The sequence below is a fragment of the Heterodontus francisci genome, chromosome 1, assembly GCF_036365525.1.
Source record: "Heterodontus francisci isolate sHetFra1 chromosome 1, sHetFra1.hap1, whole genome shotgun sequence".
NCBI lineage: Eukaryota > Metazoa > Chordata > Chondrichthyes > Heterodontiformes > Heterodontidae > Heterodontus > Heterodontus francisci.
Genome location: NC_090371.1, coordinates 2,408,490 through 2,431,957, shown reverse-complemented (window position 1 = coordinate 2,431,957; position 23,468 = coordinate 2,408,490). Strand labels below are relative to the sequence as shown.

Below are 23,468 nucleotides of genomic sequence, written 5' to 3'. Positions count from 1 at the left end.
CCCCCTGCAGACGACAATAGTTTACTAGATTGATACCTGGAATGAGCGGGTTGTCTTATGAGGAAAGGTTGGACAGATTGGGTTTGTTTTCACTGGAGTTTTGAAGAGTGAGGGAAGACTTGAATGAAGTTTATAAGATCCTGAACGGTCTTGACAAGGTGGATGTGGAAGGGATGTTTCCTCTTGTGGGTGAGTCCAGAACTAGGGGCCACTGTTTTAAAATTAGCGGTCACCCTTTTAGGACCGAGATGAGGAGAAATGTTTTCCCTCAGAGGGTTGTGCGACTTTGGAATTCTCTGCCTCAGAAGGCGGTGGAGGCAGGGTCATTGAATATTTTTAAGGCGGAAGTGGATAGATTCTTGTTAGGCAAGGGGATCAAAGATTATCGGGGGTAGATGGGAGAGTGGAATTCGAGACACAAGCAGATCAGCCATAATCTTACTGAATGGGGGGGCAGGCTTGACGGGCTGAATGGCCTACTTCTGCTCCTAGTTCGTATGGCTCCCTCCTGGGAAACGGACCCAAACTTTATCTCTTTCCCCCCCCCAACCAACCGCACCTCCCCCACCCCCGGGGAACAGACCCAAACTCTCCCCTTTGGCGAACACAATTAAACTAACAAAACCCTCCCACCAACGGGGAACAGAGATGAACTAGCCCCCCCACCCTGGGCTAGTGAATTATTGACATGACTCTCCCACAGTTCTTGGAGCTAAGGGGCCATGTTCCTGCATTGTCCAACATACCTGGGCCTTCTCAAGGTACTGTAAGACCAAGCCATCAATGTCAGTCTCCTGACTGGAAGCCCGCAGAAGGTCCTCCACAGTAAACTGTTCTAGAAGGGTCAGAACAAGAGGAGAATCAGCAAGATTACTAAAGGAGAATCTTCACTGCCTCAAGCCAAGCAATGGGACATTACTGGAATAGATGAGGCAGCTTCAGTCACAGTCAGAACCTATTCCATACTCAGTAACTGGGAGTCCAGTTCTACGGAAAACTGCTTCTATAGAGCACTCAACATGGGGAATTGGTGAGTGGGAGTAGAGATAGTGGAAGGGCTCTCCATAATCTCCCAATCTTCCCTAGATACTGGGGAGGTGCCAGAGATTTGGAAAGTGGCAAATGTGACACCCTTATACAAGAAAGGGTGTAAGGACAATCCTAGTAACTACAGGCTAGTTAGTTTAACATCAGTGGTGACTAAGGTTTTAGAAACAATAATCAGGGGGGAAAAAAAAATACTCACTTAGAGAGGTTTGAGTTAATTAAGGAGCGTCAGCACGATCTGTAATTGATTTTTTGATGAAGTAAGAGAACGTTGATGAAGGGAATGTGGTGGATGTTGTTTATATGGATTTTAAGAAATTTTGATAAGGTATCACATAAAAGGCTGGTTAACAAAATTGAGGCTCATGGAATAGGAGGGTCAGTGTCCAAAGGGATAACAAAATGGCTTAAAGACAGAAAACAACGAGTCGCAGTAAATGGCTGTTCTTCAGACTGGAGGATGGTAGACAGTGGTGTTCCCCCCAGGGTCAGTGCTGGGACCACTGCTGTTTTTGAGGTGATGCATTTTGGCAGAAGGGATAGGGAAAGGCAATATATACTTAATGTTACAGTTCTAAAGAGTGTTCAGGAACAGAGGGACCTGGGGGTGCATGTGCATCGATCTTTGAAGGTGGCAGGACATATTGAGAGAGTGGTTAGTAAAACATATGGGATCTTGGGATTTATAAATAAAGGCATCGAGTACAAAAGCAGGGAGGTTACGCTGAACCTTTATAAAGCTCTGGTTAGGTCCCAACTGGAGTATTGCATCCAGTTCTGGTCACCACACTTCAGGAAGTATGTGGGGTTCCTTGAGAGGGTGCAGAGGAGATTTACCAGAATGGTTCCAAGGATGGAGGATTTTAGTAACAAGGTTAGGATGGAAAAGCTGTGTTTGTTCTCCCTGGAGCAAAGGAGATTGAGGGGAGATTTCAACATCCTGGGAGTTACCATTGACCATAAACTGAACTGGACCAGCCACATAAATACCATGGCTACAGGAGCAGATCAGAGACTGGCAATTCTGCAGCGAGTAACTCACCACCTGACTCCCCAAAGCCTGTCCACCATCTACAAGGCATAAGTCAGGAGTGTGATGGAACTCTTGCCTGGATGCAGCTCCAACAACACAAGAAGCTCGACACCATCCAGGACAAAGCAGCCTGCTTGACTGACACCCATCCACCATCTCCTTTAACTACCGACGCACATCTGCAAGATGCACTGTAGCAATGCACCAAGGCTCCTGAAAAAGCACCTTCCAAACCAGCGACCTCTACCACCTCGAAGGACAAGAGCAGCAGATGCATGGGAACACTACCACTTGCAAGTTCCCCTGCAAGCCACACTCCATCCTGACGTGGAACTATATCGCCATTCCTTCACTGCTGCTAGGTCAAAATCCTGGAACTCCCTTCCTAATAGCACTGTTGGTGTACCAACACACCAAGGCCTGCAGCAGTTCAAGAAGGTGGCTCACCACCACCGTCTCAAGGGCAATTGGGGATGGGCAACAAATGCTGGCCTAGCCAGTGACGCCCATATCCCATGAACAGAATAGATAAAAATAGAGGTGTAGATGATAATGACAGCCTTAGAGAAGTTAGTCAAGGAAAAACTGTTTGCATTAACTAATGGTACAAGGGACTGGGAATACAGATTGAAGGACCACAGAGAGAGACAGAAAACACAGTGGGAGCAGAGCTTTAAAAAGTGCACCAAAAGGAACAGAGTCAGAGACCAGAGAGAGAGAAAACAGTGGGAGCAGAGCTTTAAAAAACGCACCAAAAGGAACAGAGTCGGAGACCAGAGAGAGAGAGAAAACAGTGGGAGCAGAGCTTTAAAAAATGCACCAAAAGGAACAGAGTCGGAGACCAGAGAGAGAGCGAGAGAAAACACAGTGGGAGCAGATCTTGAAAAAACGCCCCAAAAGGAACAGTCGGAGACCAGAGAGAGAGCGAGAGAAAGCACTGTGGGAGCAGATCTTGAAAAAACGCCCCAAAAGGAACAGTCGGAGACCAGAGAGAGAGCGAGAGAAAGCACTGTGGGAGCAGATCTTGAAAAAACGCCCCAAAAGGAACAGTCGGAGACCAGAGAGAGAGCGAGAGAAAGCACTGTGGGAGCAGAGCTTCAAACAGCGCAACAAAAGGAACAGAGTCGGAGACCAGAGAGACAGAGGGTATTTTAAGGGAGTAAAAAACAGAGAAATACAAAGAGTGACATCACAGGAAAACCGTAAATTCATTGGTTGGTAAGTAACTGCTAGTTGAATTACCTATTCTAAATTGATTTCAGATTAAAGGTGAATAGGAGAAATAAATTACAGATTAAAAACTAAACAGCAGTCGGTAATTTAAAAAAACAAATTAAAATCTAATTAAATAGAGATGTAGGGCCAGGCGATGTGTTGTCGCTACATGATGTGGGAGCTGGTGGACCCCATTGTGGTTCCCAGTGAACACATCTGTAGCAAGTGTTGGCTGCTTGAGGAACTCCGGCTCAGAGTTGATGAGCTGGAGTCTGAGTTTCGGACACTGCAAAACATCGGGGGGTGGGGGACAATTACCTGGACGCTGTATTTCAGGACACAGTCACATCCCTTGGATTAACTACCTTGAATTCGGCCAGTGGTCAGGGACAGGAGGGTGTGACTATGAGTGAGGCAGGTGGAGGGATCCAGGAGGTAGTGCTGCAGGAGCCTCAGCCTTTGTCCTTGTCCAAAAGGTTCGAGATTCTTGCTCCCTGTGTGGATGAGAGCAGAAACTGTAGGAAGGATGAGCAAACTGACCACAGCACCGTGGTACAGGGAGGCATTCAAGTGGGGGGAGGGAAATGTAGCCGTAATCGGGGATAGTAAAGTTAGGGGCATAGACACTGTTCTCTGTGGCCAGGATCGAGAATCCCGAAGGCTGTGTTACCTACCTGGTGCCAGGGTTCAGGATATCTCAACTGGGCTGCAGAGGAACTTGGACTGGGAGGGGAAAGATCCAGTTTTCGTGGTCCACGTAGGTACCAACAATATAGGCAGAACGAGGTTACAGGTTCTGCTGAGGGAATATGAGCAGCTAGGGGCTAAATTAAAAAGCACAACCAAAAAGGTAATAATCTCCAGATTACTACATGAGCCACAAGCAAATTGACACAGGGTCAATAAGATTAAAGAGGTAAATGCGTGGCTCAAAGATTGGTGTGGGAGAAATGGGTTCGAATTGTACTGTTGGGGAGGGTTTAAACTAATGTGGCAGGGGGATGGGAACCAAATGAGGTCACTGGACATTAAGGAGGTAGTAACTAAAGTCTGTAAGGAACGAGATAATGAAGTCAGTGTGACTAAGGGAAAGAGTAGACAGGGAGCAGATGATGAACGCAAAGGGACCGGTGGTCTGAGGTGTATTTGTTTCAATGCAAGAAGTGTAGTAGGTAAGGCAGATGAACTTAGGGCCTGGATTAGTACCTGGGAGTATGATGTTATTGCTATTACTGAAACTTGGTTGAGGGAAGGGCATGATTGGCAACTAAATATCCCAGGATATCGATGCTTCCGGCGGGATAGAGAGAGAGGTAAAAGGGGTGGAGGAGTTGCAGTACAGGTCAAAGAGGATATCACAGCTGTGCTGAAGGAGGGCACTATGGTGGACTCGAGCAGTGAGGCAATATGGACAGAACTCAGAAATAGGAAGGGTGCGGTAACAATGTTGGGGCTGTACTACAGGCCTCCCAACAGCGAGTGTGAGATAGAGGTACAAATATGTAAACAGATTATGGAAAGATGTAGGAACAACAGGGTGGTGATGATAGGAGATTTTAATTTTCCCAACATTGACTGGGATTCACTTAGTGTTAGAGGTCTAGATGGAGCAGAATTTGTAGGGAGCATCCAGGAGGGTTTTCTAGAGCAGTATGTAAATAGTCCAACTCGGGATGGGGCCATACTGGACCTGGTGTTGGGGAATGAGCCCGGCCAAGTGGTTGAAGTTTCAGTAGGGGACTACTTTGGGAATAGTGATCACAATTCCGTAAGTTTTAGAATACTCATGGACAAAGACGAGAGTGGTCCCAAAGGAAGAGTGCTAAATTGGGGGAAGGCCAACTATCCCAAAATTCGTCAGGAGCTGTGGAATGTAGATTGGGAGCAGCTGTTTGAAGGTAAATCCACATGTGATATGTGGGAGGCTTTTAAAGAGAGGTTGATTAGCGTGCAGGAGAGACATGTTCCTGTGAAAATGAGGGATTGAAATGGCAAGATTAGGGAACCATGGATGACAGGTGAAATTGTGAGACTAGCTAAGAGGAAAAAGGAAGCATACATAAGGTCTAGGAGGCTGAAGAAAGACGAAGCCTTGAAAGAATATCGGGAATGTAGGACCAATCTCAAACGAGGAATTAAAGAGGGCTAAAAGGGGTCATGAAATATCTTTAGCAAACAGGGTTAAGGAAAATCCCAAAGCCTTTTATTCATATATAAGGAGCAAGAGGGTAACTAGAGAAAGGATTGGCCCATTCAAGGACAAAGGAGGAAAGTTATGTGTGGAGTCAGAGAAAATGGGTGAGATTCTAAACGAGTACTTTGCATCGGTATTCACCGAGGAGAGGGACATGACGGATGTTGAGGTTAGGGACAGATGTTTGATTACTCTAGGTAAAGTCGGCATAAGGAGGGAGGAAGTGTTGGGTATTCTAAAAGGCATTAAGGTGGACAAGTCCCCAGGTCCGGATGGGATCTATCCCAGGTTTCTGAGGGAAGCGAGTGAGGAAATAGCTGGGGCCTTAACAGATATCTTTGCAGCATCCTTAAACACGGGTGAGTTCCCGGAGGACTGGGGAATTGCTAATGTTGTCCCCTTGTTTAAGAAGGGTAGCAGGGAAAATACAGGTAATTATAGACCGGTGAGCCTGACGTCAGTGGTAGGGAAGCTGCTGGAGAAGATACTGAGGGATAGGATCTATTCCCATTTGGAAGAAAATGGGCTTATCAGTGATAGGCAACATGGTTTTGTGCAGGGAAGGTCATGTCTTACCAACTTAATAGAATTCTTTGAGGAAGTCACAAAGTTGATTGATGAGGGAAGGGCTGGAGATGTCATATACATGGACTTCAGTAAGGCGTTTGATAAGGTTCCCCATGGTAGGCTGATGGAGAAAGTGAAGTCGCATGGGGTCCAGCGTGTACTAGCTAGATGGATAAAGAACTGGCTGGGCAACAGGAGACAGAGAGTAGCAGTGGAAGGGAGTTTCTCAAAATGGAGACGTGTGACCAGTGGTGTTCCACAGGGATCCGTGCTGGGACCACTGTTGTTTGTGATATACATAAATGATTTGGAGGAAAGTATAGGTGGTCTGATTAGCAGGTTTGCAGACGACACTAAGATTGGTGGAGTAGCAGATAGTGAAGGGGACTGTCAGAGAATACAGCAGAATATAAATAGATTGGAGAGTTGGGCAGAGAAATGGCAAATGGAGTTCAATCAGGGCAAATGCGAGGTGATGCATTTTGGAAGATCCAATTCAAGAATGAACTATACAGTAAATGGAAAAGTCCTGGGGAAAATTGATGTACAGAGAGATTTGTGTGTTCAGGTCCATTGTTCCCTGAAGGTGGCAACGCAGGTCAATAGAGTGGTCAAGAAGGCATACGGCATGCTTTCCTTCATCGGACGGGGTATTGAGTACAAGAGTTGGCAGGTCATGTTACAGTTGTATAAGACTTTGGTTCGGCCACATTTGGAATACTGCGTGCAGTTCTGGTCGCCACATTACCAAAAGGATGTAGATGCTTTGGAGAGGGTGCAGAGGAGGTTCACCAGGATGTTGCTTGGTATGGAGGGCGCTAGCTATGAAGAGAGGCTGAGCAGATTAGGATTATTTTCATTCGAAAGACGGAGGTTGAGGGGGGACCTGATTGAGGTGTACAAAATCATGAGAGGTATAGACAGGGTGGATAGCAAGAAGCTTTTTCCCAGAGTAGGGGATTCAATTACTCGGGGTCACGAGTTCAAAGTGAGAGGGGTAAAGTTTAGGGGGGATATGCGTGGAAAGTTCTTTACGCAGAGGGTGGTGGGTGCCTGGAACGCGTTGCCAGCGGAGGTGGTAGACGCGGGCACGATAGCGTCTTTTAAGATGTATCTGGACAGATACATGAATGGGCAGGAAGCAAAGAGATACAGACCCTTAGAAAATAGGCGACATGTTTAGATAGAGGATCTGGATCGGCGCAGGCTTGGAGGGCCGAAGGGCCTGTTCCTGTGCTGTTATTTTCTTTGTTCTTTGTTCTTTGTTCTGTACTGCGGGAGGACACCTCGGAGGGGTCATGCAGCGAGGCAATATGGGTGGAGCTCAGGAATAGGAAGGGTGCAGTCACGATGTTGGGGGTTTACTACAGGCCTCCCAACAGCCAGCGGGAGGTAGAGGAGCTGATATGTAGACAGATTTTGGAAAGATGTAAAGGTAACAGGGTTGTCGTGGTGGGTGACTTTAACTTCCCCCTATATTGACTGGGACTCACTTAGTGCTAGGGACTTGGATGGGGCAGCATTTGTGAGGAGCATCCAGGAGGGCTTCTTGAAACAATACGTAGATAGTCCAACTAGGGATGGGGCCGTACTGGACCTGGTATTGGGGAATGAGCCCGGCCAGGTGGTCGAAGTTTCAGTCGGGGAGCATTTCGGGAACAGTGACCATAATTCCATAAGTTTTAAGGTACTTGTGGATAAGGATAAGAGTAGTCCTCGGGTGAAGGTGCTAAATTGGGGCGGCACAGTGGTGCAGTGGTTAGCACCGCAGCCTCTCAGCTCCAGCGACCCGGGTTCAATTCTGGGTACTGCCTGTGTGGAGTTTGCAAGTTCTCCCTGTGTCTGCGTGGGTTTTCGCCGGGTTCACCGGTTTCCTCCCACCACCAAAAGAGTTGCAGGTTGATAAGTAAATTGGCCATTATAAATTGCCCCTGGTATAGGTAGGTGGTAGGGGAATATAGGGACAGGTGGGGATGTGGTAGGAATATGGGATCAGTGTAGGATTAGTATAAATGGGAGGTTGATGGTCAGCACAGACTCGCTGGGCCGAAGGGCCTGTTTCAGTGCTGTATCTCTAAATAAAATAAAAATAAATAAATTGGGGGAAAGCTAATTATAACAATATTAGGCAGGAACTGAAGAATTTAGATTGGGGGCGGCTGTTTGAGGGTAAATCAACATCTGACATGTGGGAGTCTTTCAAACGTCAGCTGATTAGAATCCAGGACCAGCATGTACCTGTGAGGAAGAAAGACAAGTTTGGCAAGTTTCGGGAAGCTTGGATGACACGGGATATTGTGAGCCTCGTCAAAAAGAAAAAGGAAGCATTCGTAAGGGCTGGAAGGCTAGGAACAGACAAATCCCTTGAGGAATATAAAGACAGTAGGAAGGAACTTAAGCAAGGAGTCAGGAGGGCTAAAAGGGGTTATGGAGAAGTCATTGGCAAACAGGATTTAGGAAAATCCCAAGGCGTTTTATACGTATATAAAGAGCAAGAGGGTAACCAGGGAAAGGGTTGGCCCACTCAAGGACAGAGATGGGAATCTATGTGTGGAGCCAAAGGAAATGGGTGAGGTACTAAATGAGTACTTTGCATCAGTATTCACCAAGGAGAAGGACTTGGTGGATGATGAGTCCAGGGAAGGGAATGTAGATAGTCTCAGTCATCTCATTATCAAAAAGGAGGAGGTGTTGGGTGTCTTGCAAAGCATTAAGGTAGATAAGTCCCCAGGGCCTGATGGGATCTACCCCAGAATACTGAGGGAGGCAAGGGAAGAAATTGCTGGGGCCTTGACAGAAATCTTTGCATCCTCATTGGCTACTGGTGAGGTCCCAGAGGACTGGAGAATAGCCAATGTTGTTCCTTTGTTTAAGAAGGGTAGCAAGGATAATCCAGGAAATTATAGGCCGGTAAGGCTTACGTCAGTGGTAGGGAAATTATTAGAGAGGATTCTTCGGGACAGGATTTACTCCCATTTGGAAACAAATGGACTTATTAGTGAGAGGCAGCATGGTTTTGTGAAGGGGAGGTCGTGTCTCACTAATTTGATTGAATTTTTTGAGGAAGTGACAAAGATGAATGATGAAGGAAGGGCAGTGGATGTTATCTATATGGACTTCAGTAAAGCCTTTGACAAGGTCCCTCATGGCAGACTGGTACAAAAGGTGAAGTCACATGGGATCAGAGGGGAGCTGGCAAGATGGATACAGAACTGGCTCGGTCATAGAAAACAGAGGGTAGCAGTGGAAGGGTGTTTTTCTGAATGGAGGGATGTGACTAGTGGTGTTCCGCAGGGATCAGTGCTGGGACCTTTGCTCTTTGTAGTATATATAAATGATTTGGAGAAAAATGTAGCTGGTCTGATTATTAAGTTTGCGGACGACAAAGGTTGGTGGAGTTGCGGACGACAAAGGTTGGTGGAGTTGCGGACAGTGATGAGGATTGTCAGAGGATACAGCAGGATATAGATCGGTTGGAGACTTGGGCGGAGAAATGGCAGATGGAGTATAATTCGGACAAATGTGAGGTAATGCATTTTGGAAGGTCTAATGCAGGTGGGACGTATACAGTAAATGGCAGAACCCTTAGGAGCATTGACAGGCAGAGAGATCTGGATGCACAGGTCCACAGGTCACTGAAAGTGGCAACACAGATGGATAAGGTAGTCAAGAAGGCATACGGCATGCTCGCCTTCATCAGTCGGGGCATAGAGTATAGAAATAGGCAAGTCATGCTGCAGCTGTACAGAACTTTAGTTAGACCACACTTAGAATATTGCGTGCAATTCTGGTCGCCACACTACCAGAAGGACGAGGAGGCTTTGGAGAGGGTACAGAAGAGGTTTACCAGTATGTTGCCTGGTCTGGAGGGTATTAGCTATGAGGAGAGGTTGGATAAACTCGGATTGTTTTCACTGGCACGACGGAGGTGGAGGGGTGGACATGATAGAGGTTTACAAAGTTATAAGCGGCATGGACAGAGTGGATAGTCAGAAGCTTTTTCCAAGGGTGGAAGAGTCAGTTACTGGGGGACATAGGTTTATGGTGCGAGGGGCAAAGTTTAGAGGGGATGTGCGAGGCAAGTTCTTTACACAGAGGGTGGTGAGTGCCTGGAACTTGTTGCCGGGGGAGGTGGTGGAAGCAGGTACCATAGAGACGTTTAAGAGACATCTTGACAAATACATGAATAGGATGGGAATAGAGGGATACGGACCCCGGAAGTGCAGTAAGTTTTAGTTTAGACAGGCATCAAGATCGGTGCAGGCTTGGAGGGCCAAATGGCCAGTTCCTGTGCTGTCCTGTTCTTTGTCCTTTTTGTTCATGGGACATTGGCACCAGTACTGGGGAAGGAGGGAGCTGTTCCAACGGGATGGGCTCCACCTGAATCATGCTGTGACCAGAGTCCTGGCGAATTGCATAACTAGGGCTGTAGATAGGGCTTTAAACTAAATAGTGGGGGGAGGGTTCAGTTACATGGAAAATTAGGAAGTCAAAGTTGAAGGAGAAGGTCGGAGTGCAGGTTAGTGATGAGGCTGATTGTTACCAGAAAATAAAAGGTAGGGACAGAACATGTGAACGTCATATTGCACCAAGGAATCGTACAAAAGTAGGGAAATTTGATCATAGAACAAACTTAAAGGCTTTGTATCTGAATGCACGAAGCATTTGGAATAAAATTAATGAGTTAACAGCGCAAATAGAGACGAATGGGTATGATTTCGTGGCAATTACTGAGACGTGGTTGCAGGGAAACCAGGTTTGGGAATTGAATATCCAAGGATATTCAGTATTTTGGAAGGATAGACAGGAAGGAGAAGGAGGTGGTGTAGCTTTGTTAGAAAAGGAAGAGATCAGTGCTGTAGTGAGAAAAGATATAGGCACTGGAGATCAAGACGTAGAATCAGTCTGGGTAGAAATAAATAGCAAGGGAAAGAAGTCCCTGGTGAGAGTAATCTAAAGGTCCCCAAACAGTAGTTCTGCAGTGGGGCACAGGAAAACCAGGAAATACTGGGGGCTTGTAAGAAAGGTACGGCAATAATCATGGGTGATTTTAATATGTAACTAGTGGAGTGCCACAGGGTTCAGTCCTTGGCCCATAACTATTTATAATCTATATTAATGACTTGGATGCAGGGATAGAAGGTACTATAGCCAAATTTGCAGATGACACTAAAATAGGTGCGACAGTAAGTTGCAATAAAGAAATAAGAAATTTACAAATGGATATGGATAGGTTAGGTGAATGGGCCAAAATTTGGCAGATGGAGTTTAACGTGGATAAGTGTGAGGTTATCCATTTTGGTCGGAAGAATAGAAAGGCAAATTATTATCTAAATGGAGAGAAACTTCAGAGTGCTTCGATGCGGAGGGATCTGGGTGTCCTCATGCATGAATCACAGAAAATTAGTATGCAGGTACAGCAGGTAATAAGGAAGGCAAATGGAATTTTGGCATTTATTGCTAAAGGAATAGAGTATAAAAGTAGGGAAGTGTTGCTGCACCTGTTCAATGCATTAGTGAGACCACACCTGGAGTCTTGCGTACAGTTTTGGTCCCTTTACTTGAGAAAGGATGTAGTTGCATTGGAGGCAGTTCAGAGGAGGTTCACTAGATTGATTCCAGAGATGAGGGGTTTGTCTTATGAAGAGAGATTGAGCAGTTTAGGCCTTTACTCTCTAGAGTTTAGAAGAATGAGAGGAGATCAAATTGAGATATATAAGATGATTAAGGGGATTGACAAAGTAGACGCAGAGAAGATGTTTCCTCTAGTGGGGCAAACTAGAACGAGAGGTCATAGTTTTAGGATAAGGGGTAGCAGATTTAAAACAGAGATGAGGAGAAATTACTTCTCTCAAAGGGTCGTGAGTCTGTGGAATTCACTACCCCAGAGTGCGGTGGATGCTAGGAAATTGGATAAATTTAAGGAGGAGATAGACTGATCTTTAATTAGTAAAGGGTTGAAGGGTTATGGAGAACGGGTAGGAAAGTGTTGAGGCCGAGATGAGATCAGCCATGGTCGTATTGAATGGTGGAGCAGGCTCGAGGGGCTGAATTGCCTACACCTGCTCCTAGTTCATATGTTATGTTTTGGGGAAGAGATGCAGGGGGAATATGAGGGAGAGGTTTTTTATGCAGTGTCAAGTAATGACCTGGAACTTGCTGCCCAGAGGGTATTTTCAAAAGTAAATTGGATGGGTACCTGAAGGAAACAAAAACAAAGCAGGGCTATGCAATAAGAGTAGGGGAGTCGGACTGACTGATGGCTCCATGGGGAGCTGGCATGGACTCAATGGGCAAAATGGCCTCCTTCTGTGCCATAAATGACTATCATTCTCCATAAATGACTTGAATATTGGAATTGAAAGTAACATTTCAAAATTTGCAAATGATACCAAACTTTGAAAAGTGGCAATTAGTGAGGAAGATACAATTTGACTACAGCAGGACATAGATAGGCGAGCAGGGTGGACAAACAAGCGGCAAATGAAATTTAATAGAGAACTGAAAGGGTGATGCATTTTGGTAGAAGGGGTGGGAAAACGGGATTGACTGGACTGCTCTTTGGAGAGCTGGCATGGACTCGATGGGCCAAATAGGCTGCATGATACTATGTTATAGAGTCATAGAGCTATACAGCACAGAAACAGGCCCTTCGGCCCATCATTTCTGTCCCAGCCATCAAGCACCTATCTATTCTAACCCCGCCTAAATCATTAATGTACACTACAAACAGCAAGGGTCCCACCATCAATCCCTGCGGTACACCACTGGTCACAGGCCTCCACTTGCAAAAACAACCCTTGACCATCACCCTCTGCCTCCTGCCACTAAGCCAATTTTGAATCCAATTTGCCAAATTGCCCTGGATCCCATGGGCTCTTACCTTGTTGACCAATCTCCCATGTGGGACCTTATCAAAAGCTTTACTGAAGACCATGTAGACTACATCAACTGCTTTACCCTCATCTACAGATCTAGTCACCTCCTCAAAAAATTCAATCAAGTTAGTTAGACACGATCTCCCCCTGACAAATCCATGCTGACTATCCTTGATTAATCCCTGCCTCTCCAAGTGGAGACTAATCCTGTCCCTCAGAATTTTTTCGCAATAGTTTCCCAACCACTGATGTTAGACTCACTGGCCTGTAATTACCTGGTTTATCCTACTACCCTTCTTGAATAATAGTACCACATTCACTGTCCTCCAGTCCTCTGGTACCTCTCCTGTGGCCAGAGAGGATTTGAAAATGTGTGTCAGAGCCCCTGCTAAATTCTCCCTTGCCTCACATAACAGCCTGGGATACATTTCATCTGGGCCTGGAGATTTATCCATTTTTAAGCTTGCCAAGAGCTGGAAAATGGGATTAGAATAGTTAGGTGCTTGATGGCTGGCACAGACACGATGGGACGAAGGGCCTGTTTCTGTGCTGTATAACACAATGGCTCTATAAAACAGCTAATACTTCCTCCCTTTCAATGCTAATTTGTTCTAGTATGTCACAATCTCCCTCCCTGATCTCGACACCTGCATCGTCCTTCTCCATAGTGAACACAGATGAAAAGTAATCAGTTAAAACCTCACCTATGTGCTCTGGCTCCACACAGAGACTTCCACTCTGGTCCCTAATGGGCCCTACTCTTTCCCTGGTTATCCTCTTGCCCTTAATATACTTATAAAACACTTTGGGATTTTCCTTTATCTTGCCCGCTAGTGTTCTTTCATATCCCCTCTTCGCTCTCCTAATTATTTTTTTAAGTACCCCCCTAGACTTTCTATACTCTTCTTGGTCCCCCGCTGTTTTCAGCACTCTGAATCTGCCATAAGCCTCCTTTTTTCCTTTATCCAATCCTCTATATCCCTTGACATCCAGGGTTCCCTGGACTTGTTGGTCCTACCCTTCACCTTTACGGGAACATGTTGGCCCTGAACTCTCTCTATCTGCTTTTTGAATGACTCCCACTGGTTTGATGTAGACTTTCCTACAAGTAGCTGCTCCCAGTCCTCTTTGGCCAGATTCTGTTTTATCATATTGAAATCGGCCTTCCCCCAATTCAGTACCTTTATTTCCGGTCCATCTTTTTCTTTTTCCATAACTACCTTAAATATTAGAGTAATGGTCACTATCCTCGAAATGCTCCCCCACTGACACTTCTACCACTTGTCTGGCTTCATTCCCTAGGATTAAGTCCAGTACCGCCCCATCTCTTGTAGGACTTTCTACGTACTGGCTCAAAAAGCTTTCCTAAATACACTTTAAGAATTCTGCCCCCTTTAAGCCTTTTGCACTAAGACCATCCCAGTTAATATTGAGGAAGTTGAAATCCCCTACTATTACCCTATTATTTTTACACCTCTCTGAGATTTGCCTCCATATCTGCTCCTCTATCTCTCCCTGACTGTTTGGAGTCCTGTAGTACACTCCCAGCCAAGTGATTGCCCCCTTTTTGTTTTTAAGGTCTACCCATCTAGCCTCATTTGAGGAACCTTCTCAGATATCATCCCTCCTTACTGCAGTAATTGACTCCTTGATCAACAGTGCAATGCCACCTCCTCTTTTACCCCCTCTCCTGTCACGCCTGAAGATTCTATACCCTGGAATATTGAACTGCGAGTCCTGTCCCTCCTTCAACCATGTCTCTGATAGCAATAATATCATAATCCCATGTGCTAATCAATGCACTCAATTCAGCTGCCTTACTAGTAAGACTCCTTGCGTTAAAACAGATGCAATCCAGCATTGCATTATCCGCTTGTGCCTTAACAGGTCAATATTTTCTCTGCCTTCCAGAATGACTCAGTTTCTCTTCTATATTTGACTGTGCATCACCCCCGACTGTAACTCCACTCTGTATCCCATACCCCTGCCAAATTAGTTTAACCCCCACCCCCCCAACAGCACTAGCAAACCCCCCAGCAAGGATGTTGGTCCCGTTCCGGTTCAGGTTATCTCTTCCATAGATTCTTTTAAAATGCATGGATACAATCCCCATCTGTACCAGTTGTTTAATCCTCTTTCAATTTTTTATTTAGAGATACAGCACTGAAACAGGCCCTTCGGCCCACCGAGTCTGTGCCGACCATCAACCACCCATTTATACTAATCCTACACTAATTCCATATTCCTACCACATCCCCACCTGTCCCTATATTCCCCAACCACCTACCTATACTTGGGGCAATTTATAATGGCCAATTTACCTATCAACCTGAAACTCTTTGCCATGTGGGAGGAAACCGGAGCACCCGGAGGAAACCCACGCAGACACAGGGAGAACTTGCAGCAATAGTGCGAGCGAGGTGGCAGATGGGAAGGTGAGTTTCAGTTTAAATTAAATTACCTTTTGTTTCGGCAGACATGGGGACTGCTGGGTAAGTAAACTTATATATTCGGGCAGTGGCTAAACCCGAAACACTACACGTGTAGTGTCTCCCACCCATCCTCCTCCTCTAACCAAAAAAAAAGGACTCTTGTGTGGAGGGTTTGGTAAGGTAAGGATTTCCTTTTTTTTTAATCTCTGTTGTCAATTTATTGCGGAGGGGATGGAAGCTCGGGCAGTTGCATGCTCCTCTTGCAGGATGTGGGAGGTGAGGGTCACCACTTGTGTCCCTGCTGACTTCACCTGTGAGAAGCGCCAGAGTGAGGGTAGGGCCGATCAGGGATAGTGGAGGAAACTTGTGCCTGGAGTCGGAGGAGGTAGGGGAGGTCCTAAATGAATACTTTGCTTCAGTATCCACTAGTGAGAGGGAGCTGGTCGTTTGTGAGGACAGCGTGGAACAGGCTGATATGCTCGAACAGGTTGAGGTTAAGAGGGAGGATGTGCTAGTAATTTTAAATGATATGAGGACAGATAAGTCCCCGGGGCCAGACGGGATATACCCAAGGATATTACGGGAAGCGAGGGAAGAGATTGCTGTGCCTTTGGCGATGATCTTTGCATCCTCATTGTCCACTGGAGTAGTACCGGATGATTGGAGGGTGGCAAATGTTATTCCCTTGTTCAAGAAAGGGAATAGGGATAACCCTGGGAATTATAGACCAGTCAGTCTTACGTCGGTAGTGGGCAAATTATTGGAGAGGATGCTGAGAGACAGGATTTATGATTATTTGGAAATGCATGGTTTGATTAGAGACAGTCAGAATGGCTTTGTGAGGGGCAGGTCATGCCTCACCAGCCTTATTGAATTCTTTGAAGATATGACAAAACACATTGATGAAGGAAGTGCAGTGGATGTGGTGTATGTGGATTTTAGCAAGCCGTTTGATAAGGTTCCCAATGTTAGGCTCATTCAGAAAGTGAGGAGGCATGGGATACAGGGAAAGTTGGTTGTCTAGATACAAAATTGGCTGGCCCATAGAAGACAGAGGGTGGTAGTAGATGGAAAGTATTCAGCATGGAGCTCGGTGACCAGTGGTGTTCCGCAGGGATCTGTTCTGGGACCTCTGCTCTTTGTGATTTTTATAAATGACTTGGATGAGGAAGTGGAAGGCTGGGTTAGTAAGTTTGCCGATGATGCAAAGGTTGCTGGAGTTGTGGATAGTGTGGAGGGCTGTTGTAGGTTGCAACGGGACATTGACAGGATGCAGAGCTGGGCTGAGAAGTGACAGATGGAGTTCAACCTGGAAAAGTGTGAAGTGATTCATTTTCGAAGGTCGAATTTGAATGCAGAATACAGGCTTAAAGACAGGATTCTTGGTAGTGTGGAGGAACAGAGGGATCTTGGGGTCCATGTCCATAGATCCCTCAAAGTTGCCACCCAAGTTGATAGGGTTGTTAAGAAGGCGTATGGTGTGTCGGCTTTCATTAACAGGGGGATTGAGTTTAAGAGCCGCAAGGTTATGCTGCAGCTCTATAAGGCCCTGGTTCGACCACACTTGGAATATTGTATTCAGTTCTGGTCGCCTCATTATAGGAAGGATGTGGAAGTTTTAGAGAGGGTGCAGAGGAGATTTACCAGGATGCTGCCTGGACTGGAGGGCATGTCTTACGAAGAAAGGTTGAGGGAGCGAGGGCTTTTCTCATTGGAGCGAAGAAGGATGAGAGGTGACTTGATAGAGGGGTACAAGATGATGAGAGGCATAGATAGAGTGGATAGCCAGAGACTTTTTCCCAGGGTGGAAAGGGCTATCACCAGGGGGCATAATTTTAAGGTGATTGGAGGAAGGTTTCGGGGAGATGTCAGAGGTCGGTTCTTTACACAGAGAGTGGTGGGTGCGTGGAATGCGCTATCAGCGCATTCTAGTTTTAGTCACCCCCACCATGGGAAACAGACTCTGGCTATCTACCCTATCTATGCCTCTCATCATTTTATATACCTCTATCATGCCCCCTCTCAGCCTCCTTCGCTCCAGGGAAAACAGACCCAGCCTATCCAATCTCTCTTTATAACTCAAGGCCTCCAAACCAGGCAACTTCCTTGTGAATCTTTTCTGCACCCTCTCTAACTTAATCACATCTTTCCTGTAGTGCGGCGACCAGAACTACACACAGTACTCCAATTGCAGCCTAACCAACGTTATGTACAACTGTAACATGACGACCCAACTCTTGTACTCAATGCCTCGGCCATTGAAGGCAAGCATGCCATACACCTTCTTCACCACCCTGTCTACCTGTGTTGCCACTTTCAGGGAACTATGTACTTTCACCCCAAGGTCTCTCGACTCAACAACACTCCCCAGGGCCCTGCCATTCACTGTATATGCCCTGCCCTGGTTTAACTTCCCAAAATGCATCACTTCACACTTGTCTGCGTTAAATTCCATTTGCCAATCCCTTGCCCACTTTATTTATATCCCGTTGTAACCTTAGACAACCTTCTTCACTGTCCACTATGCCACTAATTTTGGTGTCATCTGCAAACTTACTAATCTTGCCCCCTACATTCACTTCCAAGTCATTAATATATATGACAAACAACAGAGGGCCCAGCACCGATCCCTGCGGCACACCACTGGTCACCGGCCTCCAATCTGAAAAACAACCCTCCACTACCACCCTCTGCCTCCTATCACCAAGCCAATTTTGTATCCAATTGGCTAGCTCACCCTGGATCCCATGTGTTCGAACCTTCTGGACCAGCCAACCATGCGGGACCTTGTCAAAGGCCTTGCTAAAGTCCATGTAGACAACGTCCATCGCCCTGCCCTCATCAATCCTCTTGGTCATCTCCTCAAAAAACTCAATCAAATTCATGAGACATGATTTCCCACGCACAAAGCCATGCTGACTATCCCTAATCAGACCTTGCCTTCCCAAATGCATATAAATCCTGTCTCTCAGAATCCCTTCCAGTAACTTTCCCACCACTGATGTAAGGCTCACCGGCCTGTAGTTCCCTGGCTTATTCCTGCTGCCCTTAAATGAAGGCATAACCTTAGCTATCCTCCAGTCTTCCGGTACCTCACCCGTGGCCAACGATGATATAAAAATCTCTGCCAGGGCCGCAGCAATCTCCTCCCTTGCTTCTCAGAGCATCCTAGGATACACCTGGTCAGACCCTGGGGATGTATCTACCTTCATGCGCTTCAAAACCTCCAACACCTCCTCCTTTGTAATGTTGATGTGCTCCAGGATATCAGTGTTCCCTCCCTTGAACTCATTAGCTTCCATGACCTTCTCCACGGTAAATACAGATGTGAAATATTCATTTAAGACCTTGCCCATTTCCCCTGTCTCCACACATAGATTACCACACTGATCCTTAAGGGGACCTACTCTCTCCCTAGCTACCCTTTTACTCTTAATATACTTATAGAATCTTTTAGGATTCTCCTTTATCTTATCTGCCAGGGAAATCTCATGGCCCCTTTTCGCCCTCCTAATTTCCTTCTTAACTGTCGTCCTACATCCCTTACACTCCTCAAGGGACTCGCTTGATCCCAGCTGCCTATTCTTTTGCATAACTATCTTGAAGCTAATAGAGTTATGGTCTGTAAGCCTAGTAAAAACACATAAAAACTTAGTTAAAACAAATGGGCTCATCACACAACAATAAGTAATGTGTTAAGACATAGGGGGTATGAGTAGCACACAGATGGCTGAGGAATTGTAAACAGTATCTTCTTCTTCTTTGGCCTCCTTGTCTCGAGAGACAATGGGTAAGCTCCTGGAGGTGGTCAGTGGTGTGTGAAGCAGTGCCTGGAGTGGCTATAAAGGCCAATTCTAGAGTGACAGACTCTTCCACAGGTGCTGCAGATAAAATTTGTTTGTTGGGGCTGTTACACAGTTGGCTCTCCCCTTGCATTTCTGTCTTTTTTCCTGCCAACTGCTAAGTCTCTTCGACTCGCCACACTTTAGCCCCGCCTTTATGGCTGCCCGCCAGCTCTGGCGATCACTGGCAACTGACTCCCACAACTTGTGATCAATGTCACAGGACTTCATGTCGCGTTTGCAGACGTCTTTAAAACGGAGACATGGACGGCCGGTGGGTCTGATACCAGTGGCGAGCTCGCTGTACAATGTGTCCTTGGGGATCCTGCCATCTTCCATGCGGCTCACATGGCCAAACCATCTCAAGCTCCGCTGACTCAGTAGTGTGTATAAGCTGGGGATGTTGGCCGCCTCGAGGACTTCTGTGTTGGAGATACGGTCCTGCCACCTGATGCCAAGGATTCTCCGGAGGCAGCGAAGATGGAATAAAGTGAGATGTCGCTCTTGGCTGACATACGTCGTCCAGGCCTCACTGCCGTAGAGCAAGGTACTGAAGACACAGGCTTGGTACACTTGGACTTTTGTGTTCCATGTCAGTGCGCCATTTTCCCACACCCTCTTGGCCAGTCTGGACATAGCAGTGGAAGCCTTTCCCATGCGCTTGTTGATTTCTGCATCGAGAGACAGGTTACTGGTGATAGTTGAGCCTAGGTAGGTGAACTCTTGAACCACTTCCAGAGCGTGGTCGCCGATATTGTTGGATGGAGCATTTCTGACATCCTGTCCCATGATGTTCGTTTTCCTGAGGTTGATGGTTAGGCCAAATTCATTGCAGGCAGCCGCAATCCTGTCGATGAGTCTCTGCAGACACTCTTCAGTGTGAGTTGTTAATGCAGCATCGTCAGCAAAGAGGAGTTCCCTGATGAGGACTTTCCGTACTTTGGTCTTCACTCTTAGACGGGCAAGGTTGAACAACCTGCCATCTGATCTTGTGTGGAAGAAAATTCCTTCTTCAGAAGACTTGAATGCATGTGAGAGCAGCAGGGAGAAGAAGATCCTAAGCAGTGTAGGTGCGAGAACACAGCCCTGTTTCACACCACTCAGGATAGGAAAGGGGTCTGATGAGGTGCCGCTATGCTGAATTGTGCCTTTCATATTGTCATGGAATGAGGTGATGATACTTAGTAGCTTTGGTGGACATCCGATCTTTTCTAGTAGTCTGAAGAGACCACGTCTCTGACGAGGTCAAAGGCTTTGGTGAGATCTATGAAAGCAACGTAGAGGGGCATCTGTTGTTCGCGGCATTTCTCCTGTAGCTGGTGAAGGGAGAACAGCATGTCAATGGTGGATCTCTCTGCTCGAAAGCCACACACTGCCTCAGGGTAAACACGCTCAGCCAGCTTCTGGAGCCTGTTTAAAGCGACTCAAGCGAAGACTTTCCCCACTGTGCTGAGCAGGGAGATTCCACGGTCGTTGTTGCAGTCACCGCGGTCACCCTTGTTCTTATAGAAGGTCATGATATTGGCATCGCGCATGTCTTGTGGTACTGCTCCCTTGTCCCAGCACAGGCAAAGCAGTTCGTAGAGTGCTGAAATTATAGCAGGCTTGGCACTCTTGATTATTTCAGGGGTAATGTCGTCCTTCCCAGGGACTTTTCTGCTGGCTAGAGAATCAATGGCATCACTGAGTTCCGATTTTGTTGGCTGTACGTCCAGCTCATCCATGACTGGTAGAGGCTGGGCTGCATTGATTACGGTCTCAGTGACGACATTTTCCCTGGAGTACAGTTCTTGGTAGTGCTCCACCCAGCGGTCCATTTGCTTGCGTTGGTCAGTAATCGTTTCCCCTGATTTGGACTTGAGGGGGGCGATCTTCTTGATGGTTGGCCCAAAAGCTCTCAATGCCATCATACATTCCTCTGATGTTTCCGGTGTCAGAGGCCAGCTGAATATGACTGCATAGGTGTTGCCAGTAGCCATTTGCGCAGCGCCTGGCTGTTCTTTGTGCAGCGCTTCTGGCTGCTTTAAGTGCTACGGATGTTAACTCGCTGGGGGCTTTCTTGTAGTTCAACAGTGCAACGCGTTTAGCAGCTATGACAGGTTCCAGCTCTTCAAAGTGAGATTGAAACCAGTCTACATTCTGCTTCACACGTTTACCAAAGGTGGTCATTGCTGAGTCATAGATGGCATCTCTGATGTGGGCCCACTTGATCTCTGCATCCCCTGTAGGAGTGTTTTGAAGGGCTTTTTCAAGTGAATTTAGAAACTTATGTAACAGTTGTGGCCCTTCTGCTTGGAGTGTTGCAGCTTCCTTGGTTTGAGTCTAACCTTGCTGCACACCAGGGAGTGGTCGGTGTCACAGTCCGCACTGTGGAAGCTGTGTGTGATTTGAACGCTGTTTAAAGAGGCTCGCCTGGTGACTATGAGGTCCAGTTGGTGCCAACGATGTGATCTTGGGTGCCTCCAAGAAACCTGGTGACAAGGTTTAGTATGCAAGAACGAGTTGGTGATGCAGAGGTTATGATAGGTACACAACTCGAGCAGTCTCTGTCCACTCTCATTCATCCTTCCAATGCCATAGCGCCCAAGGCAGGATGGCCATGAGTCATGGTCGGCCCCAACTCTGGCAGTAGGAACAGATGTTCGGTATTGGGGATGCTACTAATGATATTATGGAGTTCCTTGTAGAACTGGTCTTTAGCTTCAGGTGGGGAGCAAAGTGTTGGAGCATAGATGCTGAGTAGGTGTACTGGACCAGAGATGGTGAGCAGTCGGATGGACAGTATGCATTCCGAGCCATTTGAAGGTAAGAGTGAGCAATAAGCAGTTGTAAACAGTATAGATAAGACATATTGATGATACCGGACCCTGTCTTTGCATGTAGCTGATAAAGGGGGTCGTCATGGATACGAGAAGATTTGACTCATAGTCGATAATGGGAAACTGTGAAGTTTTGAACAGGGTCTCACTGAGTCAAATAAGGAGTAACCATTCTGTGTGTGAATAAAATATCGATATACCTTTCACCAATCGGATTCTGCAGATTCTTTAAGAGTAAGTGCGTATTAGGCACAACAGGTCACTGGTCCCAAAGTGCTCCCCCACTGACACATCAACCACCTGCCCAGCCTCATTTCCTAAGAGGAGGTCGACTGTAGCCCCTTCTCTAGTAGGGCCATCCACATACTGCTTCAGGGTGGCGCAGTGGTGAGCACCGCAGCCTCACAGCTCCAGCGACCCGGGTTCAATTCTGGGTACTGCCTGTGTGGAGTTTGCAAGTTTTCCCTGTGTTTGCGTGCGTTTTCTCTGGGTGCTCCGGTTTCCTCCCACAGCCAAAGGTCTTGCAGGTTGGTAGGTAAATTGGCCATTACAAATTGCCCCTAGTAAAGGTAGGTGGTAGGGAAATATAGGGACAGGTGGGAATGTGGTAGGAATATGGGATTAGTGTAGGATTAGTATAAATGGGTGGTTGATAGTCGGCACAGACTCGGTGGGCCGAAGGGCCTGTTTCAGTGCTGTATCTCTAAACTAAAACTAAACTAAAACTATCCTGGACACACTTAACAAATTCTTCCCCATCTGATCCCTTAGCACTAAGGCAGTCCCAGTCAATATTAGGAAAGTTAAAATCACCTACTGTTATAACCCTATAATTCCTACACCTATCTGTGATTTCCCTACATATATGCTCCTCCAATTCCCTCTGACTATTGGGGGGCCGATAGTATAATCCCATCAAAGTGATCATCCCTTTCTTATTTCTAAATTCTACCCCTCTGGCCTCGCTGGACATTCCCCCCGGGATATCCTCTCTAAGTACTGCTGTGATGTCCTCCCTAATCAATAGTGCAACTCCCCCTCCTCTCCTACCTCCACCTTTGTCACGCCGGAAGCATCGGTACCCCGGAACATTGAGCTGCCAGTCCTGCCCATCCCTCAACCACGTTTCCATAATAGCTATAATATCACAATCCCATGTACCAATCCATGCTCTGAGTTCATCTGCCTTACCTGTAAGGCTTCTTGCATTAAAGTAAATGCAGTTTAGACTACCAGACCTTCCACGCTCCCTGTCCTGCCCCTGCCCGGCCTGCCTACTGGTCTTGCATGCTTTTACCTCTACATCTGCCTCCACTATCTCAGCGGAGAGACTACTACTTTGGGTCCCACCCCCCGCCAGACTAGTTTAAACACTCCCGAGTAGTACTAGCAAACCTCCCCGCAAGGATATTGGTTCCCCTCCAGTTTGGATGCAACCCGT

At 46.7% G+C, this 23,468-nt stretch overlaps 1 protein-coding gene across 15 annotated transcripts in view; it reads right to left on the bottom strand.

Moving 5' to 3' along the window:
- LOC137363866 (rho-related BTB domain-containing protein 2-like) overlaps positions 1-23,468 on the bottom strand; it is a 414,041-nt gene that overhangs the window by 23,130 nt on the left and 367,443 nt on the right. For 7 of the 15 annotated variants that reach the window (XM_068027413.1, XM_068027536.1, XM_068027667.1 and 4 more), the window contains 2 exons: positions 3,661-3,789; positions 747-835 (listed from right to left, as the gene is read on the bottom strand). The exons of 2 other annotated variants lie outside the window; for them this stretch is intronic. In XM_068027413.1, coding sequence (XP_067883514.1) covers positions 747-835; positions 3,661-3,789 — 218 coding nt within the window. Of the gene's footprint in view, positions 1-746; positions 836-3,613; positions 3,790-23,468 lie in introns of those variants that run through there. 6 more of the 15 variants (XM_068027570.1, XM_068027602.1, XM_068027915.1 and 3 more) reach the window with 2 other exon arrangements.